Below are 17,974 nucleotides of genomic sequence, written 5' to 3' on the forward strand. Positions count from 1 at the left end.
TTTGGGAATCAACTGGATTCCCGATCAGAAGGGCATAACTGATTTATAACACTTGGAGTTATTTATTTCAAAAATATTTTGAAGCAGAACCTGTTATATATCCTGCTGGTTAGTTGCTAAAGTAACAAAAAATAAAACAAAAAACTGGCTAATGATAACAAAATTGTAACAAAATTTGATATGATTTTATCAAATTTAAATCTAAATGACATATAATTTTTTTCCAAAAGTAGAAACGTCCTCTGTGTGAGAACTGTATTAGATATAATCATCTAATGACAGTGACCTAGTAACAAACGATCAATTCATTAATTGATCATTTCATAATAGATTATGTTATAATATTGATAGTATAGAAAACTGTCCGCAATCCATTTTTCATTCCATTATCTGAATATAACTCCAGTTGTTATAAATATCAACCATAGTTATAATAGTGTTATTGTTTTGTTATGCTCTTCTGATCGGGTTACCTGCACTACGTTGACCGATATGAACAGCATTTGATATTCAGTAACATGGACAGTTTCCCTAAGATTTTGAGTTTTTTTTCCTTTGCTTCATACGCTCCAATGTTTCAAAAGGACGCCCAGCGTGCGGTGGAACCTTGCAGCAGGCGATTGAAATGGTTTTCTGAAGCCATTCTCTATTTGCAGCAATGAATTTATTTTCTCTCGTGCAGAATTGAACTACATATTTTGTTTCAACTGTGCTGGTGCCAAAGCATTTTGGAGTGCTCTGGTTTAATAAAACCATCATTTTGTTTCCCAGATAACTCAACCTGAATCTTGCCAAGAATTATCCATTATATCCAAAATAAATATCCTTGCAAAAGTTCGAACTTCGCACGGACTTTGTAGAAAGAGGAGGAAAAATATCAAAAATGATCTAATTGTTCAAATAGCTCACACTCAAAATTGCGCAATTATGCGTAAAAGTTCGCCGATCTAGTAGTATTTGGATTAAACTTAATCAGGGTACAAGAGTTTTCACTAGGACGGATTGGGAACATGAACTTTTTCAATTTTGAAAGCTGAGAAAATCGCGATTTTTTTTCATTGCATCTATGTTCTGAGAACATAGGATGTTTGACTCGGATCAATTCGAATCACCAATGTCTGAACATTTTGTTTCCACGCGCGACTTTGAATCAGCCAAGCAGAAATTAAAAACCTATACCTTTAACAGCTAACAGTGTTGCCAAACTTTAGCAAATACACGCAACATGAGAGCCAACTAATGTAGAAATTACTAGAAAACATTATGATATGGTATACTACCCTTGATAACGGTTTTTGAATTTTTGACTTTCGACCAGCCTTTTCGGTCAAATACTGGTCAAATGTACTGTGCGGCGTTCGTGTGGTGAGAATGCGTCCGACAAAACCCATCCACTCTTACTTGACCTTCACATGTAAATCACCTCAAGGTGTTGATAATTCTCAACGAGCACTAGCCTTGCGCAGAGACTGCTAAGGAAATTCCACCTGATGCGACCAAAGCCGGTATACAGTCGTCTCATGTTAAACCACAACCACGAACCGGGCATTCACAAACGCCAACTCAACAGCGACCGGCCAAGTACCACTAAACCAACGGCCATTACCAACATCGAAATTACAACGATTACAGCAAATGTTTACAAACCAACCAGCAAATGTTTACAAATCAACAATAAGGAACCAAATACCGATTAAGAAGGATTTACAATAGCGACCCGTAAGCATAAACAACAAATAAGTACATCCGACCGCGAGCAACATGATGGTTAAAACTGACACCTTAAGCTTAACACTTTTTCTAAGTTGCCACAAAACCAATAAAATTATCATTTTTATGCAGAATTCTTCTTCAGAAAATTCTTAACAAGACTTAATTTTTTCAGCGCTTCAAAAAATTAATTTCATTAAAAAATATTGGTTGTAAAACTTGGAAAACAAAGTGACTTTTTGTAAGCACTGCGGGTAAAACCGATACCCCATAGGGGTAAGATCGACACCCCCTTTAATTTATTTTCTCTCCACTTTATTAAAATCTTTATCTTTATTAAAAATGAGATATATGCGTGATTAATAAAGTGTGAGTATGTATGATGCAAATATGTACTTTTTATTGCTTCATCATGTAGTGAGGGGAAGAAAGTTCGAAAGCGTAGTACAATAAATAAGAGTATTTTATGCTATAGGATTATTTATTGATATGAGTATTTCCAAATAATCCTTGCGCACATCATTGCAATCTCCAGTGTCATTTTATTTCATAGGAGAAGATTTTCAAGCGTTCTACGTTCTGCTAATTGGATTCATTTACATATAAGTGACACACACACTTCTTAGTAAAACTATCTTTTTCAGATTTGATTTTTCGGACTCTGATCATCAACGATCTATTGGAGTATACATAATATCATTGTCTCATTGTGATAAAATTCGTCTATGACAAACCAAGAGAACACTAGAAATTCGGTTTGATGACCTTTTTGCAGAAATAGCAAAAGCTTCGTTAGAATCAGATAAGCAAAAATTCCAATTTTTGATTTTTAAAGAGACTTACAAGAAATAAACACAATAAAAGTATTTCTGTGTATTTCTGCTAATACTATAGTGTTCTAATAGGCTAATTGAAGTGTCACAAAGATCCCCAGTATTTTGAAATGAATCGCAACTATACACAACCATCTTAACAGGGTGTCGGTTTTACCCTAACCATAGGGTGTCGGTTTTACCCCAACAGCGTACATTTTTTTTATAAAAGCAATTAAAAATATTGAATTTTTCAAACTCGTCTTCAATGCACCTAGTTGATCATAGGACAGGCCGATTATAATAGGTACTGAAAAATGGGGTGATTTGAAAAGCTTTCGTTCGGTTAAAACCTTAAAATCTACCAACGAAATTTTACACCCAGACGAGTATGAACGCTGCTGTCGAATGTTTTGTTAATGTTTATGACATTCGGCGCACTAACGTAAATCCAATTTTTCTTCAAATGCTCTAAATAAACGTACTAATAATATTGTATCATTATGAAATGAATAAAAATTTGATTTCTAGGAAAAGTTGTGGGGTGTCGGTTTTACCCACAGTGTCGGTTTTTCCCACAATTCCCCTACTCATGACGACATGGACGTAAACGAAAACGCGAGAGAAGACGGACCGAATGACCCTCAAGGCGCGGCAGACAACGCACCTAATATTTCACCACCAAGGAAGAGGATCTCAACACGCAGCAGTAAGATGCGTCAACAAGATCCGACGAACAGGTTGTTGCGATATTTTTTCTCTTTTATATATTGTAAAAACACGAAGATCCACGGCTCAGTTGAGCTAACGTATTGAGCCATGTCAAATATATTTTAAAAAAATACAGTGGAGACCCGATTTTATCAGCACCCGATTTTATCAGCCCCCTCGATTTTATCAGCTTTTTGACCCGATTTCATCAGCTTCACATGAAAATTGATAGTTGGTAGTTTAATGGCCTAGCAGACGAACCAAGTTGAATTCGAGTAACTCCTTTCTTGGGCACATATTTCTTATGCAAAAATGCATGCAAAATGCAAAAAATAAAAATATTATTTTTTTTAAATTTTGCACTGTCAGACCCCCTCAAGGGAAACTTTAAGTAAATAATCAGAAAAAGTAGCGAGGCTAAATCTAAGGACCAAAGAAGAATATTTTAAGAGCATCGGTTTATTAAAAAGACAGAAAAATATCGATTTTATAGATGTCCCTGTTTTATCAGCTTAAAATTCGCCAAGGGGCTGATAAAAACGGGTCTTCACTGTATATGTTTTTAAAAAGTCCCATCCAAACTGTAGTTTTAAACGGTGAAGCTACGTTCCAATTCTCGACAAACATTTGATTACAGCTTAGAAGCCAACTGACAAAATTCACTTTGAATGGAAATTCCAGACAAACCGTAGCTCGCAAATCACAGATGTTGGCAGTAGACTAAAGAGAAAAGTTTTCTTTATCGTTAACTGCTATGTAGGGGAACATGGGGTGACTTGACCAAGCGCAAAATTCTATTTTTGGCTATGGCGTCTTCTATTCGATTCTAAAAAAATTTTCAAAAATATTTTTATGCTAAATCCTTTCCTTACAGAAAATATTATGTGAAATTAAATTTGCATTGAATGATGTAACTTTTTATCAAACTTTGTATGGACATATCTACTCGACAACTAACTACTATTAATGTACTAATATACCATCTTAATCCTTGTGAAGCAGAGAACTGATTTTACATAAATTGGAACATTGGAATAGCTGTTACTAGAATTTGCATGGCATTGAACGCAATAACTAATGTTGGGGAGACTTGACCAAGTGGCAATTAGCTGAAGAAAGATACAAAATTCCTGATATTTATTATGGTTTGGTATCTACTGTTAATGTTAATCACGCCATAAAAAAAATCCACCTCAAACATAAGTCTTTATGTTTTAGTATTAGTAAACGCTAATAATAGTAGGACTGATTTCGTGACATGGGAACATGCAATGCAAGCAGTACAGTTAATCCTTAAAAGGAAATGCACTAAAACATCGAAATTTATCAAATGCAGCCCTTTAATTTTTTTTACTGCTACCAAAGGATATCAACAATAGGGAAAAAATAATTAGAGTAAGTTTTAAGTCATTTTTTTGCTATGATTTTTCAAAATTCTCTTGGTCAAGTATCCCCACGCCTTGGCCAAGAAGAAGGTGAAGATATCTTCAAGATTAGCTTCATTAGCAACACTGCTTCAAGAAAATCATAAATCTCTCTTAAGACGACAGATCCATACTTAAGGTTCTCAAGAGTATATTCCAAGATTTTCTTAAAACTTTTAGGTCTTATCAATACATTCTTATACTGGTGTTCAAAAGCTGCTTAAAGCTTATATAAGACTACCATAAGTGTTGATATTTTATGATTGTCTTCTTCAAGAACACTTCTAGTGCGCTATGAAACTGCTTTGTTAGACAGAGGGCTTGGTGTATAATAGACTGCCCAGAAAAAAATGAATTTTTGATAACCCAATCGGCTCACCCCTGACTCGATTTCTAGTCCCACCCGTGGTTGCCACTATGTTTCAAAGAAAATTTGGCAGTTCAAATAAAAATGTCTGGCAAAATCAGTCACTTGATAGCGACCTCAAAGTCATCGAAATTTGGGGCTTCATAGAACATTAATCGATTTTTGTTTGGGAAAATATGACCCAGATTTCCAAAATTTGCGTGTAACAACCTCTACAATTTAAAAATCTGGTATAATGAGATGTTTGTCTTTTTGCTAGAAGCTTAAAAAACTCTAGCTGTGCCAGATAAATCTTGAATAATGGCATTCCCTCTGGGGTGTAACGTAGAATTCAGAATATCTGAAAAAAACTGGCAAATTTAAAAAAAATGGCAGAATGTCTGGTTTGAACAAATGTCTGTTTAGTTGGGAAACATCTGGAAGCTTCCAGATAAATCTGGAACATTGGAAACGCTGGTCTCACCAAAAGTACTTGCTCCAAATTTGGGACTTTTCGACAATTTACATGGAGAAAACTCACTAGCTCGCATTTTCGCCGCTAGGTAGTACTGTATACATCGAATCATCACTGTAAGTGAAATTGTGAAAGATAATTTAATTGTCTACAGCATTGTGGAAGACTGCTAGTCAATCCGGGTTTGTTTAAAAAAGTTATAAGACTTTTAATGAAGTGATGTCTGATTTAGTTTTGCATGGGGCCTAGCAGTGCATAGTTGGTACTCGATTCGCACGAACTACAGAGTTTTGTGAAATAATATTTAGATTCAGCTCAATAGTATGTATTGTTTTCCATAATTTATCCGAACAATTAAATTATCTTTCATAATTTCACTTATAGTGATAATTTGATGCATACACTGCCACCTAGCGGCGAAAATGTGAGCTATTCGACAATTTACATGATATTCTACATGTAAACTGTCGAACAATCCCATACAAACTTCAGGCACGTTGGTCCGGTAGTTAGACTTGTCCGAGTTGCTTCAAATTTGGAGAAAGTACTCCTGATGGGACAAGAAATCGAGTCAGGGGTGGGCCGATAGGGGTCATTTTTTCTTGTCACTCTACTGACTATCCACGTTCTTTCGTCCAGTTCTCAATTCGTATGGTACCCTGATGCCCTAGCCTCTTTCCATATATCATTTGTATTATAATGTAATTTGAATTAGAGTATGAGTGTACTATAATTTGACATAATGCACAGTAGTACAAAGTCTCAATTTATTAATTATGTTTTATTTACATAGAAGTTGTTCTAATTTAATCAACAAACTGCTATTAAGAAAAAAATCTAGTTGTGTCTAAAATAATTTGCCACTATTTTTTCCGATTTATTTTTGGCACTATTTATTTTATACTTCTAAGTAACTTTACAAAGGAACCATTACTAATACATAAAATGCATAATCTAATGGGAGACAAAATTACTAGCATCACTTGTCCCGATTTCTTTTGGTAACCGTGGAATTATGAATCGTTTTCGATGACATTGCATCTGTGATTTTTGATTAATTTGAAGCAATTTGAGATGAACTAACGATGCTGAGACTTAAAAAATAATCTAAAGCAATAATTATCTTCATCAAACCAAACGATTTTGGAAGAATTGGCAGTTAAGGAGACAAATGTATGAAAAAGGTCCAAAATGTGTAGGAGTCCAAATTAGGTTGGTTTGTAACTAAATGCCCACCCACAAAATTGAGATCGACGGTGTGGTCACCAATTCACGTTTTTCGCGCGTCAATTTACTGAAGCAGGGCAGTTTATAGGATTGCTTGCTGCAATGAGCGAAGATTTAGATTGATACGGGACAAAATTGTATGTTCCTTCAAACTTGTATCGGGTGACATATGATGGGACTGCTTTGCATAATTACATCTTGTTCGATAAGGTTCGTTTTTCTGTTCGGTTATTTGAACCGCGCGTCATGCATTGCCCTAAAACGTTCCAAGAGTAGACGTCCAACCGTTTTCTCGTTGAGAAGCACCGCGGTGAACACGATAACTCTTGATAAAATTGTCTGAGATAGGAGATTCAATAAGATTTGTAAAGCTTAGACTTGTAGTTACTCAATGAACTAAACAAAATAGAAAAAAATCGAGTTTCGGAAAATGGCTTCATGAAAACCGAAAAATCTCATATTTTACTGTAAAATTGACTCATTTTTCATCAAAATTATAGGGAGAAACTTTTTTTTATTCAGTTTTCTGTGGTTCATCGACAGGCTACACATATTGTGCATTCTCATACAAAAGATCAAGTCATGCGTTGAATATTTTTTTAGTTATCGTGTTCGCCAATTTGAAAAACGCTGTTTCGAGAAAAACGCTATTAAGGGGTGTCCGACTTAAAATTTCATCACGGAAAAACGCTGTAGAAAACAAAACATTGGGTATTTTCTCTTGAAAATTTGGGTAGAAGTAGTTTAGAGTGTATTGTTTTCATTGTATTTTTATCGTTGCCAGTTTTTCGAAAAAAATTTGTCGATACATTGAATTCTGCATGTGTTACAGCAAATACGCGCAAGGAATGCGTGGCTGTTTAAAAACAAAGAAGTTCAGCGTGGCCACCGAGATTGAGGAGATTAGTCTAGGAGGTTCAAAGGTAACAATTGAGCGGATAAAAAAGAAGTCGATTTTTATGTCCACTACACTAGACGCCCCCCGCCCCATAAAAGACACTCAAAGTAATCTTTTACAAGATTACTGCAGAGAGTTACGCTTTTTACAACGATAGATCATTATGCTCTCTTGACTGAGGAATAGTGCGACTCTGGCGATCTCTTGTGGCGGTATCTGTTACCGCTCCTAATAGGCAGATGAGATTCCTTGTGAATATAGTTACTATATTCATAGCTAGGCAGAGACACGGAGCGGAGCCAATTGAACACATCAAATACCGGAGCCAATCGAGAATGGCGTCATATAACATGTTCTCTTTGGATGTATATGGAAAAGGTATTGTGATTATGGTCATAACTATTTTACTCTTATCTTGTGTTATCGAGTGTAGAGAAACGAAAAGAACCCATCTTTTTCTGTTACAAGAAGATATTCGCACAAGTATGAAATCATATCATCAGATCTTCGAATTGGTTTTTCTATTCGTGTCGTGCATGTAAAGTTCTTACTTACGACGACAATGAAATTATTGGGCTAGAGTTTGAACATTTACATGGGATGCCAGTGTTTTTTTTCCTGAAATAAGGGCTGCCAGTTTACCAGCTTTTGTGTCCGCCTAGCTCTTAATATAGTAACTCTACTTGTGAAGGCTATTTTTTGCTCTTGAGAGGCCGCCAAATATAACAACTGCATGTTAATGAAGGTATACCATTCCGGGGCCATTTTCTCGTAGCAGGAGCGATAAATAGCACTGGGTTTCTTCAAAAAAGGTATAACGCTTTTTTGGAAACATTCCTGGACGTAAATATTTTGATTTTCAGTGCCAGTTGTCACGAAAATGTTGTTTTTCAGCTCACATGTGCAAATCACCTGCCATACCAAGCATGTTTCGGAAACTGGCAACGATGTCTGCTCAAATTTACCTTCTACCGTTCATTTTCCGGTAGCCGTATACAATTTTTAGCCTGGGAGCCTTTTATTGCTTTAAATCCGCCTGGACGTATATATGTTTCATAATTCATTAGGACGAAAACTTTTGATATTCTGTGGAAAAATTTGTAACGATGTCCGGATCATATCCAGCATCAACCTAGTCGAAGACATTTGTCCAATACTTTTTGTAAAATTGCTCATAAAAAATCAGAAAAGTCCAGGTGACATCGTGGGAAGGGGGTAGTAATACACGACTTGTTCACGCTTGAAAGTATTTTTGTCCATGTGGTATATGAACGGTCCCTAAGTGTTACTGTTTAATTTAATTCGAATCAAATCAGTCTCATCATTATACTTTATTGCTATTATTTCTGCCAAAAATTACAAAAAAATCGAAATCTATTGACTCGTGCAACGTAAAAAAACATAAAAACTTATTGAAATTGGCATGTTTTCCCCAACGCAACGGTCAAATTTAGGTAAATCAAAAAAAAATGCGGTTGTTTTCACCAAAATAAAAATCAACTCAAATTTCATTTTCAATTAGCTCAATCGGTTCCGAAATGTAACCCGTGGGGGAGTAAATTAACCAAATTTGCGGTAGTCATTAATTTCGTATCGGGGCGCTTTGCAAACCATCACGAGAGATATACGAAAACGTCGGACAATGAAATGAACGCCATGTTTTTTCATCTCTCCACAGTTTATCAATAGCTCCAGATCAACGACTTTGATCGATCTTTGCGGACAGGCGAAACGCGCCCAGTATCGACTTCATTCCGCGTTCCAGCTTCGGTCAGGTTCAAATTACACGCTCAGCGCCGTACGGTTTGGCTTGATCGTAGCATCTAAACAGCTGACCTCATCCCAGCAGTCAGTGGTCCTCCTTCGCCGCGAATTTTGCCAAATCTCTCGTGTATACTGTATTTTTATTGATTTACTCTCGTTCGCACCGGGTGAGCCCGAACTGATCTGTGAAGAAGATCGAGGGCCTTAATGAATGACTCAAAGCATTTTTTTTCGAATGCCCATAACGAAGATCACGAGGATTCAGAGTAAAATATGTCAATCGGTGTGAGGTCACGAACTTGTAAGAGGTCTCTCCTACGCTAGTTAATTTTGGCAAATGCAGGTCAGCATGATCTGGAGAATGTTGAATTGTGTTAATGGATTTGGCGAATTTCACTTTTATTTCGTGCTATTTTACCTCAACTGCCAAGCCGGTGAGAAATTTGCATATAAAACAACTTTGTTTTCTAACGTCAAGCATTAAAGTTGTTTGCCGAAGCACGTGTTATAGAAACAATTGAGCAAATATGACGATTAAGCCGGTTACACGAATGATCCCTTTAAAAGCGTTCGTTTTTGTCCCCAAAAGTACAGTGCTAGACCAAAGCATTAAGATGAACACTCTCGTCGCTTCAATTTTCGCGTTGATAGCTTTAGCAGTTGCTTCCCCGGCACATCTCCTTGGTAGGCCTATTCCAGGGGGTCTGGAAGCGGTCCCTTTACCACTTCCGATTCAGATACCTGGAGGAGGCTCGAACGGATCATCGCCAGACGGAGCATTCAATTGGTCCAATCTACCAACTTTTGTACCACCATCGTGGATCAGGCTACCCAACATCACAGTTCCGAATCGCAATCGCACGGATGGGAACGGTTACTGATTGCTGTGGAAAATGGACTATCGGTTTCAAAAAGTAGATTAAAGAAAATGTGTAAAGTGGGAAACGAGATTAAGAACAATTTGGCCACTTTGAAGTATATAACCTTTGAATGCGGCATTGAAAAATAACTGAAATAAACGAAAACAATTACAAAACTACGAGTTTTCCGTTAAAGTTTGTAATTTAGACTACATTAAAATTACTATTTGGTTGCTTCCGGTCCTATCTGAATATTCCTGCAAAATTATGCCAAATTCTCAGCCTTCCGTACAACGTTCTAAAATTCAGGCGAAATAGTCTTAGAGCTTCATATGGGTGCCTAAATGTAGAATGTTTTGTAACTGCTGGAGGGTTAATACCGTACTTTATTGTTTTATTGAGCTGTCACTGATAATATTAAAATGTATAACATTCAATAACACATTGACCTACAGTCAGAGTTAACTCGTTAATAGCAACTCATGTTGAACAGAGAAAAATCATTCCAAAATCCATGTTATTTATTCAGTTGAATATCGTACAATAATATTCATTTCACTAATTACACGGTGCCACAAAATAAAAAAAAAACTGGATGTACTTTTAAAGTGGCCTGTTAAAGGTTGTAGGTCTGGTTAAATACAACACAAACCTACGTTTGATCAAATCTCGATTTATAGCAAAAAAACTAATTTTGAGGATTTTCGGCACGAAAAATGTTCTACGCAGTCAACCGATATTCAAATGTTTTAGAAAAAAAAGAATAAATATAAAATATAAAATTTTCAAAAAATATTTATTTTGCCCGATTACGAATACATTCAAAAGTATGTCTGCGAACATTCAACTTGAAATTGGAAAACATAGCAGCAGATATAATTATAGAATCGTATACTGCGAGACAATAGAGCTGGTCGCAGTGGTTCGTCTCCAACAACAACCCCTTAAGAGTTCATGCGTGCAAGATTCTAATTAAAAAAAATCTGACATTTTTCATAGCAACATAGCATACCATTGGAAAGGTAATTTCTTCTTCTTTCCAGAAAATATTTAAAATCGGTTGAAAAATGACCGTACTGAAAGTTCCGAAAAAGAGTCATAAAACATTTTTCATATATTATGTTGTGTTGCATACGATGAGATCTACAGCCTGTACTAGCTCACTACAAAATCACTGTAGCACCGCGTAATCATAACACAAAGATTTCTAATTATCCAATGGCTCGCTTTTAAGGGATGTATCGAAATACGGATTAGAGACATTTTTCGAACAGGAAGCGAAGTTGGAACAAGTTGAATGCCTATGAAACATAGAACTACTCATCGACAAATTGGATAAATTTCAATATTTGCTGAAAATGATTTTGACGTAGGACTACGCCTTTGTTTTCGATTTGGGGGTGCACTTTGCAAATTCTACAAAAATGGTATATAACGGTCCAATTTTAAACGTATATAATTCAGTCATCTCACGATAAATTTTCAAATGATTTGATCTTTTATATCATGGCATTAAAAATTTAAATAATGTGCAACCTAGTCAAAATATCGCGCATTTACATACAGAAGATAGCGCTTCCCAAGTCCGGTACGACAGATTTGTGTACCTAGCAAGCTACGCTTCCATAAATGACGTCATCATCGACTATTTATAGAACGGATTTAGCCGGACAAACTCAGTTGCCTGTTGAACGGCAGGCTGAGCAGATCATTGCGCTGTGTATTTTCACAGCCAGTACAGCTGAGTTAGAAGTCCGTTACACTGGCTGTGGAGGTACGCTACCCAGTGTCGTCAAAGACGCGACTGAGCTTGTCCGTTCAAACAGTATGCTTTCTTTTGTGTTGTGCTCGTTTCCAGCACACTTTTATGTACAATCTCGAACACAATTATTCGAACACAAAATCGCTTGTACATTCGAGCTCCATTTGCAAACACGGTTATCATAGTGTCGTTGTACTAGTTGTTCCTTCGCTCTACAATCATCAACAACGTTGACTCATTTTGCTTTGTGCACTTGGGTTTAATGTTTGAGGTGAATGTGTAGGTAGGTATATCTAATTTGTTAGCAGGGTTACCATATTCACAGATTTTTCTGTAATGTCACAGATTTTTTTTCACAATTTTTGATCACAGATTCTTTTTTACAGATGGCAGGTTTTTGGAATTTTGTTGAAAATTTGACAGATTTTCATAGATTTTTAGAAGTATTGGGATTTTTCACAGATTTTTCGGAAATTTATCACAATTTTTTTTCCTGTTTCAGTTATTACAGATGGTAAAAAGATATTTTTGACCGAAACACAGATTTCAATGTAGCATCCCTGTTGTAAAATACTTTGATTAATTTAATCTGATATGTTCGACTAGCGAACCCACCCTGCAATGATCATAACTCTCAGACATGATCGCCAGAGGAACTCACTCTCGCAACACACTTGTACTGTATAGACTGTACAGTAGTAGTCAGATAAGAACGGCGATAACCGAAGGAATATATGATAGCGCACACGAGTATACCAGAATCAGTTGCAATAAAATTATCACCTCGATCGGTCCTGTTTTTAATGTACCCGCGATCTTTCACTGAAGAAAGAAAGTGTCCGTGTAAATTCAACATAGAACCGTCACGTGTTGTTCGATTAAGAAGAACAGGAGGTTTCATCGTAACCAGTGTTAAATCGAAGAAGAAACATTTCTGGTCCTTCGAACCGGATGATCGCAAGAAGACCGTGAAAAACGCGATCAATTCGGGAAGAAATTCGCTAACAAAAGCGGCATTGTGCTATTGTTGCTGATCGACGGTTAAGTGCATGTATCGTTGAAGGGCAAGTTGCTGAGGACATTCATCATCGGGAATTGACAATTCGAACTTCGTCGCATGAAGAGGATCATCATCACCTAAAACTGCAGATAAGTAGCAAGGGAAAAAGGTTTGTCTGGGTGGCGTCCTGAAAGCATGGTCAGACGTCCGCCATTGCAAAGGTGAGATTCACACATGGTGATAATTTGCTCTTGTGACAAATAAATGGATGTAAATTGCACGTTATGCGTTTCATTGATGAAAGGAAATATTGGGTGTGATGATTATCTGAGTTAAGTTTCTATTGTTGGTTGGATTATTTTGAGAGTTTTTTCAATTCTGTGATTGTCTGTCAGTCGGTGGGTTCTGTCAATTTGCGAGCGGTTTTCGGTTATATCAGTCGGTCGGTCAAATTGTGAATAGTGCGGTGTGATTAGAAAGGTGCAAAATGTCTAATGACGAGCTGCGACGACTGTCCAAGCAAGAACGGCAAGTGCGAAATGTGATGGACGTGATGAAGGACTTCGTTCGAAACTACCAAGAGCACCTCGATAAGCGATCTTTGGCAGCACGAATTCAGAAACTGGATGAAATCTACGACTTATTCTGTGAAGTTCGAATGCGCATCGACCTGATATTGGAGGATACAGACTTTGACGAAGATTTCGTGGATGCTGATGAATCTGAAGAAGATCATGCGGTTAGGACGGCGAGAACGAAGGCAAAGAAGGTGAAAGAGAATGAAAAGGTTCTGAAAGATTTCATCAACGAGTACTTCGCAATAAAGCAATCGATGCAAGGTCTAATGATTCCCTCCGGATCGAGTTCTAGTGTGGTGCCTGTCGAATCAACCAACCAGCAGGGCTCTTCTCTATCAATGATGCGTGTAAAACTCCCAGAGCTGAAGCTTCCAACATTCGGTGGACACTTGAGAGATTGGATCACCTTCAGGGACACATTTAAGAATCTGATTTCAGACAACGCACAGCTCACTGAGATTGACAAGTTCACCTACCTTCGCACGTCGTTGTCAGGGGAAGCTCTGCAAGAAATTGGATCGATAGAACTGTCAGTGGCGAACTATTCGATAGCTTGGAAGTCGTTGGAGTCCCGGTATGAAAACAAAAAACTTCTTGTAAAATCTCATCTCGACGCGCTGTTATCGATCGAACCTATGGAAAGGGAGAGTTTTGAATCCTTGAACCATGTGATAAATGATTTCGATAAGCATTTGCAGATGCTGCACAAGTTGGGTGAAAATACCTTCGAATGGAGTACAATATTGGCACATATACTAGCGAGTAAGCTGGACACAACAACACTACGCTTGTGGGAAACAGAACACCGATCACGAGAAGTGCCCAGATATACCGCCATGTTGGAGTTTCTTAAAAACCACTGTATTGTTCTACAATCCGTTACTCCCGAACGATCCAGTTCCCAGCAACATGATTCCAAGAAGAAATCACGGGCGTTCAATAGCTATGCGGGGTCAACTCAAATAGCGTGTCCATTCTGCGGCGAGCCTCAACATCAAAGTTTCCAGTGTAAGAAGTTCAAATCCATGAAGATGGAGGAGAGAAGAAACGCGGTGAAAACTGGTCGACTGTGCTTTAACTGTCTATCTCGAGGTCACATTTCCAAATCATGCTCTCGCAGTTCCTGTCGATTGTGTGGACAACGACACCACACGATGCTGCATCAAGGTTCAACCCAGACTGGAAGCAATTCATCAGCTGCACAATCGAATAAGCTACCGCAATCGCAGCCGAACTCGCAAAACCCACATTCGACCCAGACACACTCAACCTCATACACACAGAAACCAACACAAACTCTTCAACCACCACCCAATCAACCCAACACAAATTCCTTCTCAGTTGCTACTTCAAGTAGACAAGTTCAAACGCCACCCAATACAGACACAACCACAAGCCACAACGCTGTCCTCTCCGCTAGTGAAACCAAGGCATCACGAACGGTCTTGCTTGCAACCGCACTCGTGATACTTGAAGACCATTATAGAAATTCTACCCTAGCTAGAGCTTTGCTTGATAGCGGCTCTCAGTTATGTTTCATATCAGAAAATCTGTCGCAGCAGCTTAGGTTCAAACGGTCTCGAGAAATTCTTTCGATAAGTGGAATTGGACAAGCCACGAAGAAATGTAAACAGTCTGTCGTTGCTCGTATTCGATCCCGAGTATCTGGTTTTGTGGAGGAGGAGACTTTATACGTGCTACCACAAGTCACTCAGGACCTTCCAACCACGAAGATCAATACTAGCAGTTTGGCACTTCCCCAAGGAGTGATTTTAGCCGATTCGAATTACTTTGAGCCAGGATCAATCGATATAATAATCGGGGCTGGATTATTTTTCGACGTGTTGACAGCGGATAAATTTAAGCTCGGAGAAGACGGTCCTGCTATGCAAAATACAGAGTTCGGATGGATAATCTGTGGTAGAATTCCAAATCTATCGAACCATTTCAGGCCAGTGGTAGCAAGTGCATGTAGCGAACGAGTTGATGACTTGTTAACCAAATTCTGGGAGCTAGAAACCTGCCGTTCTAATAGTATCCATTCCGTTGAGGAATCCGCCTGTGAAGTCTACTTCGACCGCACAACTGTGCGTGATTCGAGGAGTCTACAACGCAGCAGTACTATATTCCACATCATTGTGTACTCAAACCTGACAGTACGACCACCAAGTTGCGCGTGGTGTTCGATGCGTCGTGCTCGACTAGTAGCGGAATTTCCTTAAACGATGCGCTAATGGTAGGACCGACTGTACAGGATGATCTCGTTTCAATAGTCATGCGGTTCCGGCTTCACCGATATGCAGTAGTTGCAGACATTGAGAAAATGTATCGAATGGTACAAGTCCAACCCAACGACTGTCAGTTACAACGCATCTTCTGGAGAAACACTCCGAACGAGTTCATTCGTGTTTTTGAGCTACAAACCGTTACTTATGGGACAGCATCTGCTCCCTATCTCGTAACGAAGTGTTTGCGACGATTGGCGGAACTTGATGGAGATAGGTTCCCGGAGGCGGCAAAGGTGTTGGCAGAAGATTTTTATGTCGACGACATGATGTCTGGCGTTGACAGCATCGATGAAGGTGTTCAACTGTGTACTGATATTCAAACGCTTCTCAGCGGAGGTGGATCCACGCTTCGAAAGTGGAGCTCAAACTGTGCTGCCGACGACTGTAAAGATGATCGTACATCATTCGAGTTAGACGACTCCAGTGCTACAATAAAGACACTAGGACTTGTATGGGAGCCTAGGGTAGACAGCTTCAAATTCAAGGTTCCTACCTGGAATCACTCTGAAATTTGTAAACGAACTGTTCTATCAGATTTGGCCCGACTATTCGACCCGCTTTTACTAGTCAGCCCAGTAGTCACCACAGCAAAAATATTCGTCCAATCCCTCTGGAGACAGAAGGCATCTTGGGACGATGCTCTTGCTGAAGACTTGCAAAAGCAATGGAGCAACTTTCGGAGAAGTCTGGATAGCTTAGTGAATCTGCAAGTTCCACGTTGGGTCGCTTTCAGCAAGGATTGTCTGTCATTGCAATTGCACGGGTTTTGTGATGCATCTATTAAGGCCTACGGAGCATGTATTTACCTGTGCTGCAAGCATTTTGACGAAAGTGTCACGTCCCACTTGCTAGTGGCAAAATCAAGGGTTGCACCGCTTGAAGACTTAAAGAAATGGAAAAGGAAACAGTCGATTCCGCGATTAGAACTGTCGTCCGCACTATTACTCGCTCATCTTTATGAAAAGGTGGTTACCAGTCTGAAAATAACTGCTCGACCATACTGCTGGACCGACTCTATGATAGTCCGATATTGGTTGTCATCGAGTCCATCACGGTGGCAGCAATTCATTGCGAACAGAGTATCGGAAATACAACATGCTACTAGAGGTGGCGTGTGGAGTCATGTACCAGGCACAGAAAACCCAGCAGATGTACTATCTCGTGGCATTACTGCAGATCAGCTGAACGAAGATCCCCTATGGTGGAATGGAGCACCGTGGATGCGAGGAAACGAAGACAGTTGGCCAGAAAATGTTCACCTAACCGTGGCAGGTGTCGACCCAACTGTGCTGGAAGAAAATTCGGCTGTGTCCGTGGTAGTCAATATGTCTCCGCCGAACGAAATCTTCAGCCTCAGATCATCGCTGACAAGTCTAGTGAGAATCACTGCATGGCTTCTCAGATGGAAGCACAACGCGCAACAGAGGACTCACAACAATCGAAGGTCTGGGATTCTAACCTATGCAGAACGAGAATCAGCTCTACTTCATCTTGTGAGACTCGCTCAACGAGAGTGTTTCGAACAGGAACTACTGGATTTGCAACGAAAGGGCCAAGTCAAATCGACGTCTCGCATTAACACTTTTCATCCGATAATGCTGGATGGTATAGTTCGCAGAAAGCATCCGATAGTGTTGGATAAAAATCATCCGTTCACGTCACTAGTAATGCTTCATTATCACTACAAATTGTTACATGCCGGTCAGCAACTGCTCATTGGCAGCGTTCGTGACCGATTTTGGCCGGCAGACAATACACCGTTGTGTAACCTGCTTTCGCAACAAACCGACGGTTCACGAACAACTGATGGCAGACCTGCCTTTTGAACGTGTGACCCCAGCACCGCCTTTTCTCCGTGTGGGGGTAGACTACTGTGGTCCGTTCTTCATCAAATACCCTAATCGCCAACGAGTTCCTGTGAAATATTACGCTGCCATATTTGTGTGTTTGGTGACCAAGGCGGTCCATATCGAAATGGTCGCAGATCTGACGACGCCAGGATTTTTAGCCGCTCTGAAACGATTTGTTGGCAGACGTGGCAAACCAACGATCATCATGTGTGATAAGGGCAGTAACTTCGTGGGGGCAAAACGTGAACTAGACGAGCTCCGCCAAACCT

The 17,974-nt window shown here is 39.0% G+C and overlaps 2 protein-coding genes across 2 annotated transcripts; both read left to right on the plus strand.

Moving 5' to 3' along the window:
* The first annotated feature begins 13,476 nt into the window (after positions 1-13,476).
* LOC131688138 (uncharacterized) lies at positions 13,477-15,789 on the plus strand. The gene has a single exon (XM_058972290.1). The coding sequence runs from the start codon at positions 13,477-13,479 to the stop codon at positions 15,787-15,789; it is 2,313 nt and encodes a 770-aa protein (XP_058828273.1).
* Positions 15,790-15,890: 101 nt separating this feature from the next.
* LOC131688139 (uncharacterized) lies at positions 15,891-17,681 on the plus strand. Its single transcript, XM_058972291.1, has one exon. The coding sequence runs from the start codon at positions 15,891-15,893 to the stop codon at positions 17,679-17,681; it is 1,791 nt and encodes a 596-aa protein (XP_058828274.1).
* Positions 17,682-17,974: the final 293 nt, after the last annotated feature.

The sequence above is a fragment of the Topomyia yanbarensis genome, chromosome 3 (genome assembly GCF_030247195.1).
Source record: "Topomyia yanbarensis strain Yona2022 chromosome 3, ASM3024719v1, whole genome shotgun sequence".
In the NCBI taxonomy this organism is placed as follows: Eukaryota; Metazoa; Arthropoda; class Insecta; order Diptera; family Culicidae; genus Topomyia; species Topomyia yanbarensis.

What these genes read in the sequence shown, in the direction of transcription:
- LOC131688138 (XM_058972290.1), top strand. Translation starts at nt 13,477, where the DNA reads ATGTCTAATGACGAGCTGCGACGACTGTCCAAGCAAGAACGGCAAGTG.
- LOC131688139 (XM_058972291.1), top strand. Translation starts at nt 15,891, where the DNA reads ATGTATCGAATGGTACAAGTCCAACCCAACGACTGTCAGTTACAACGC.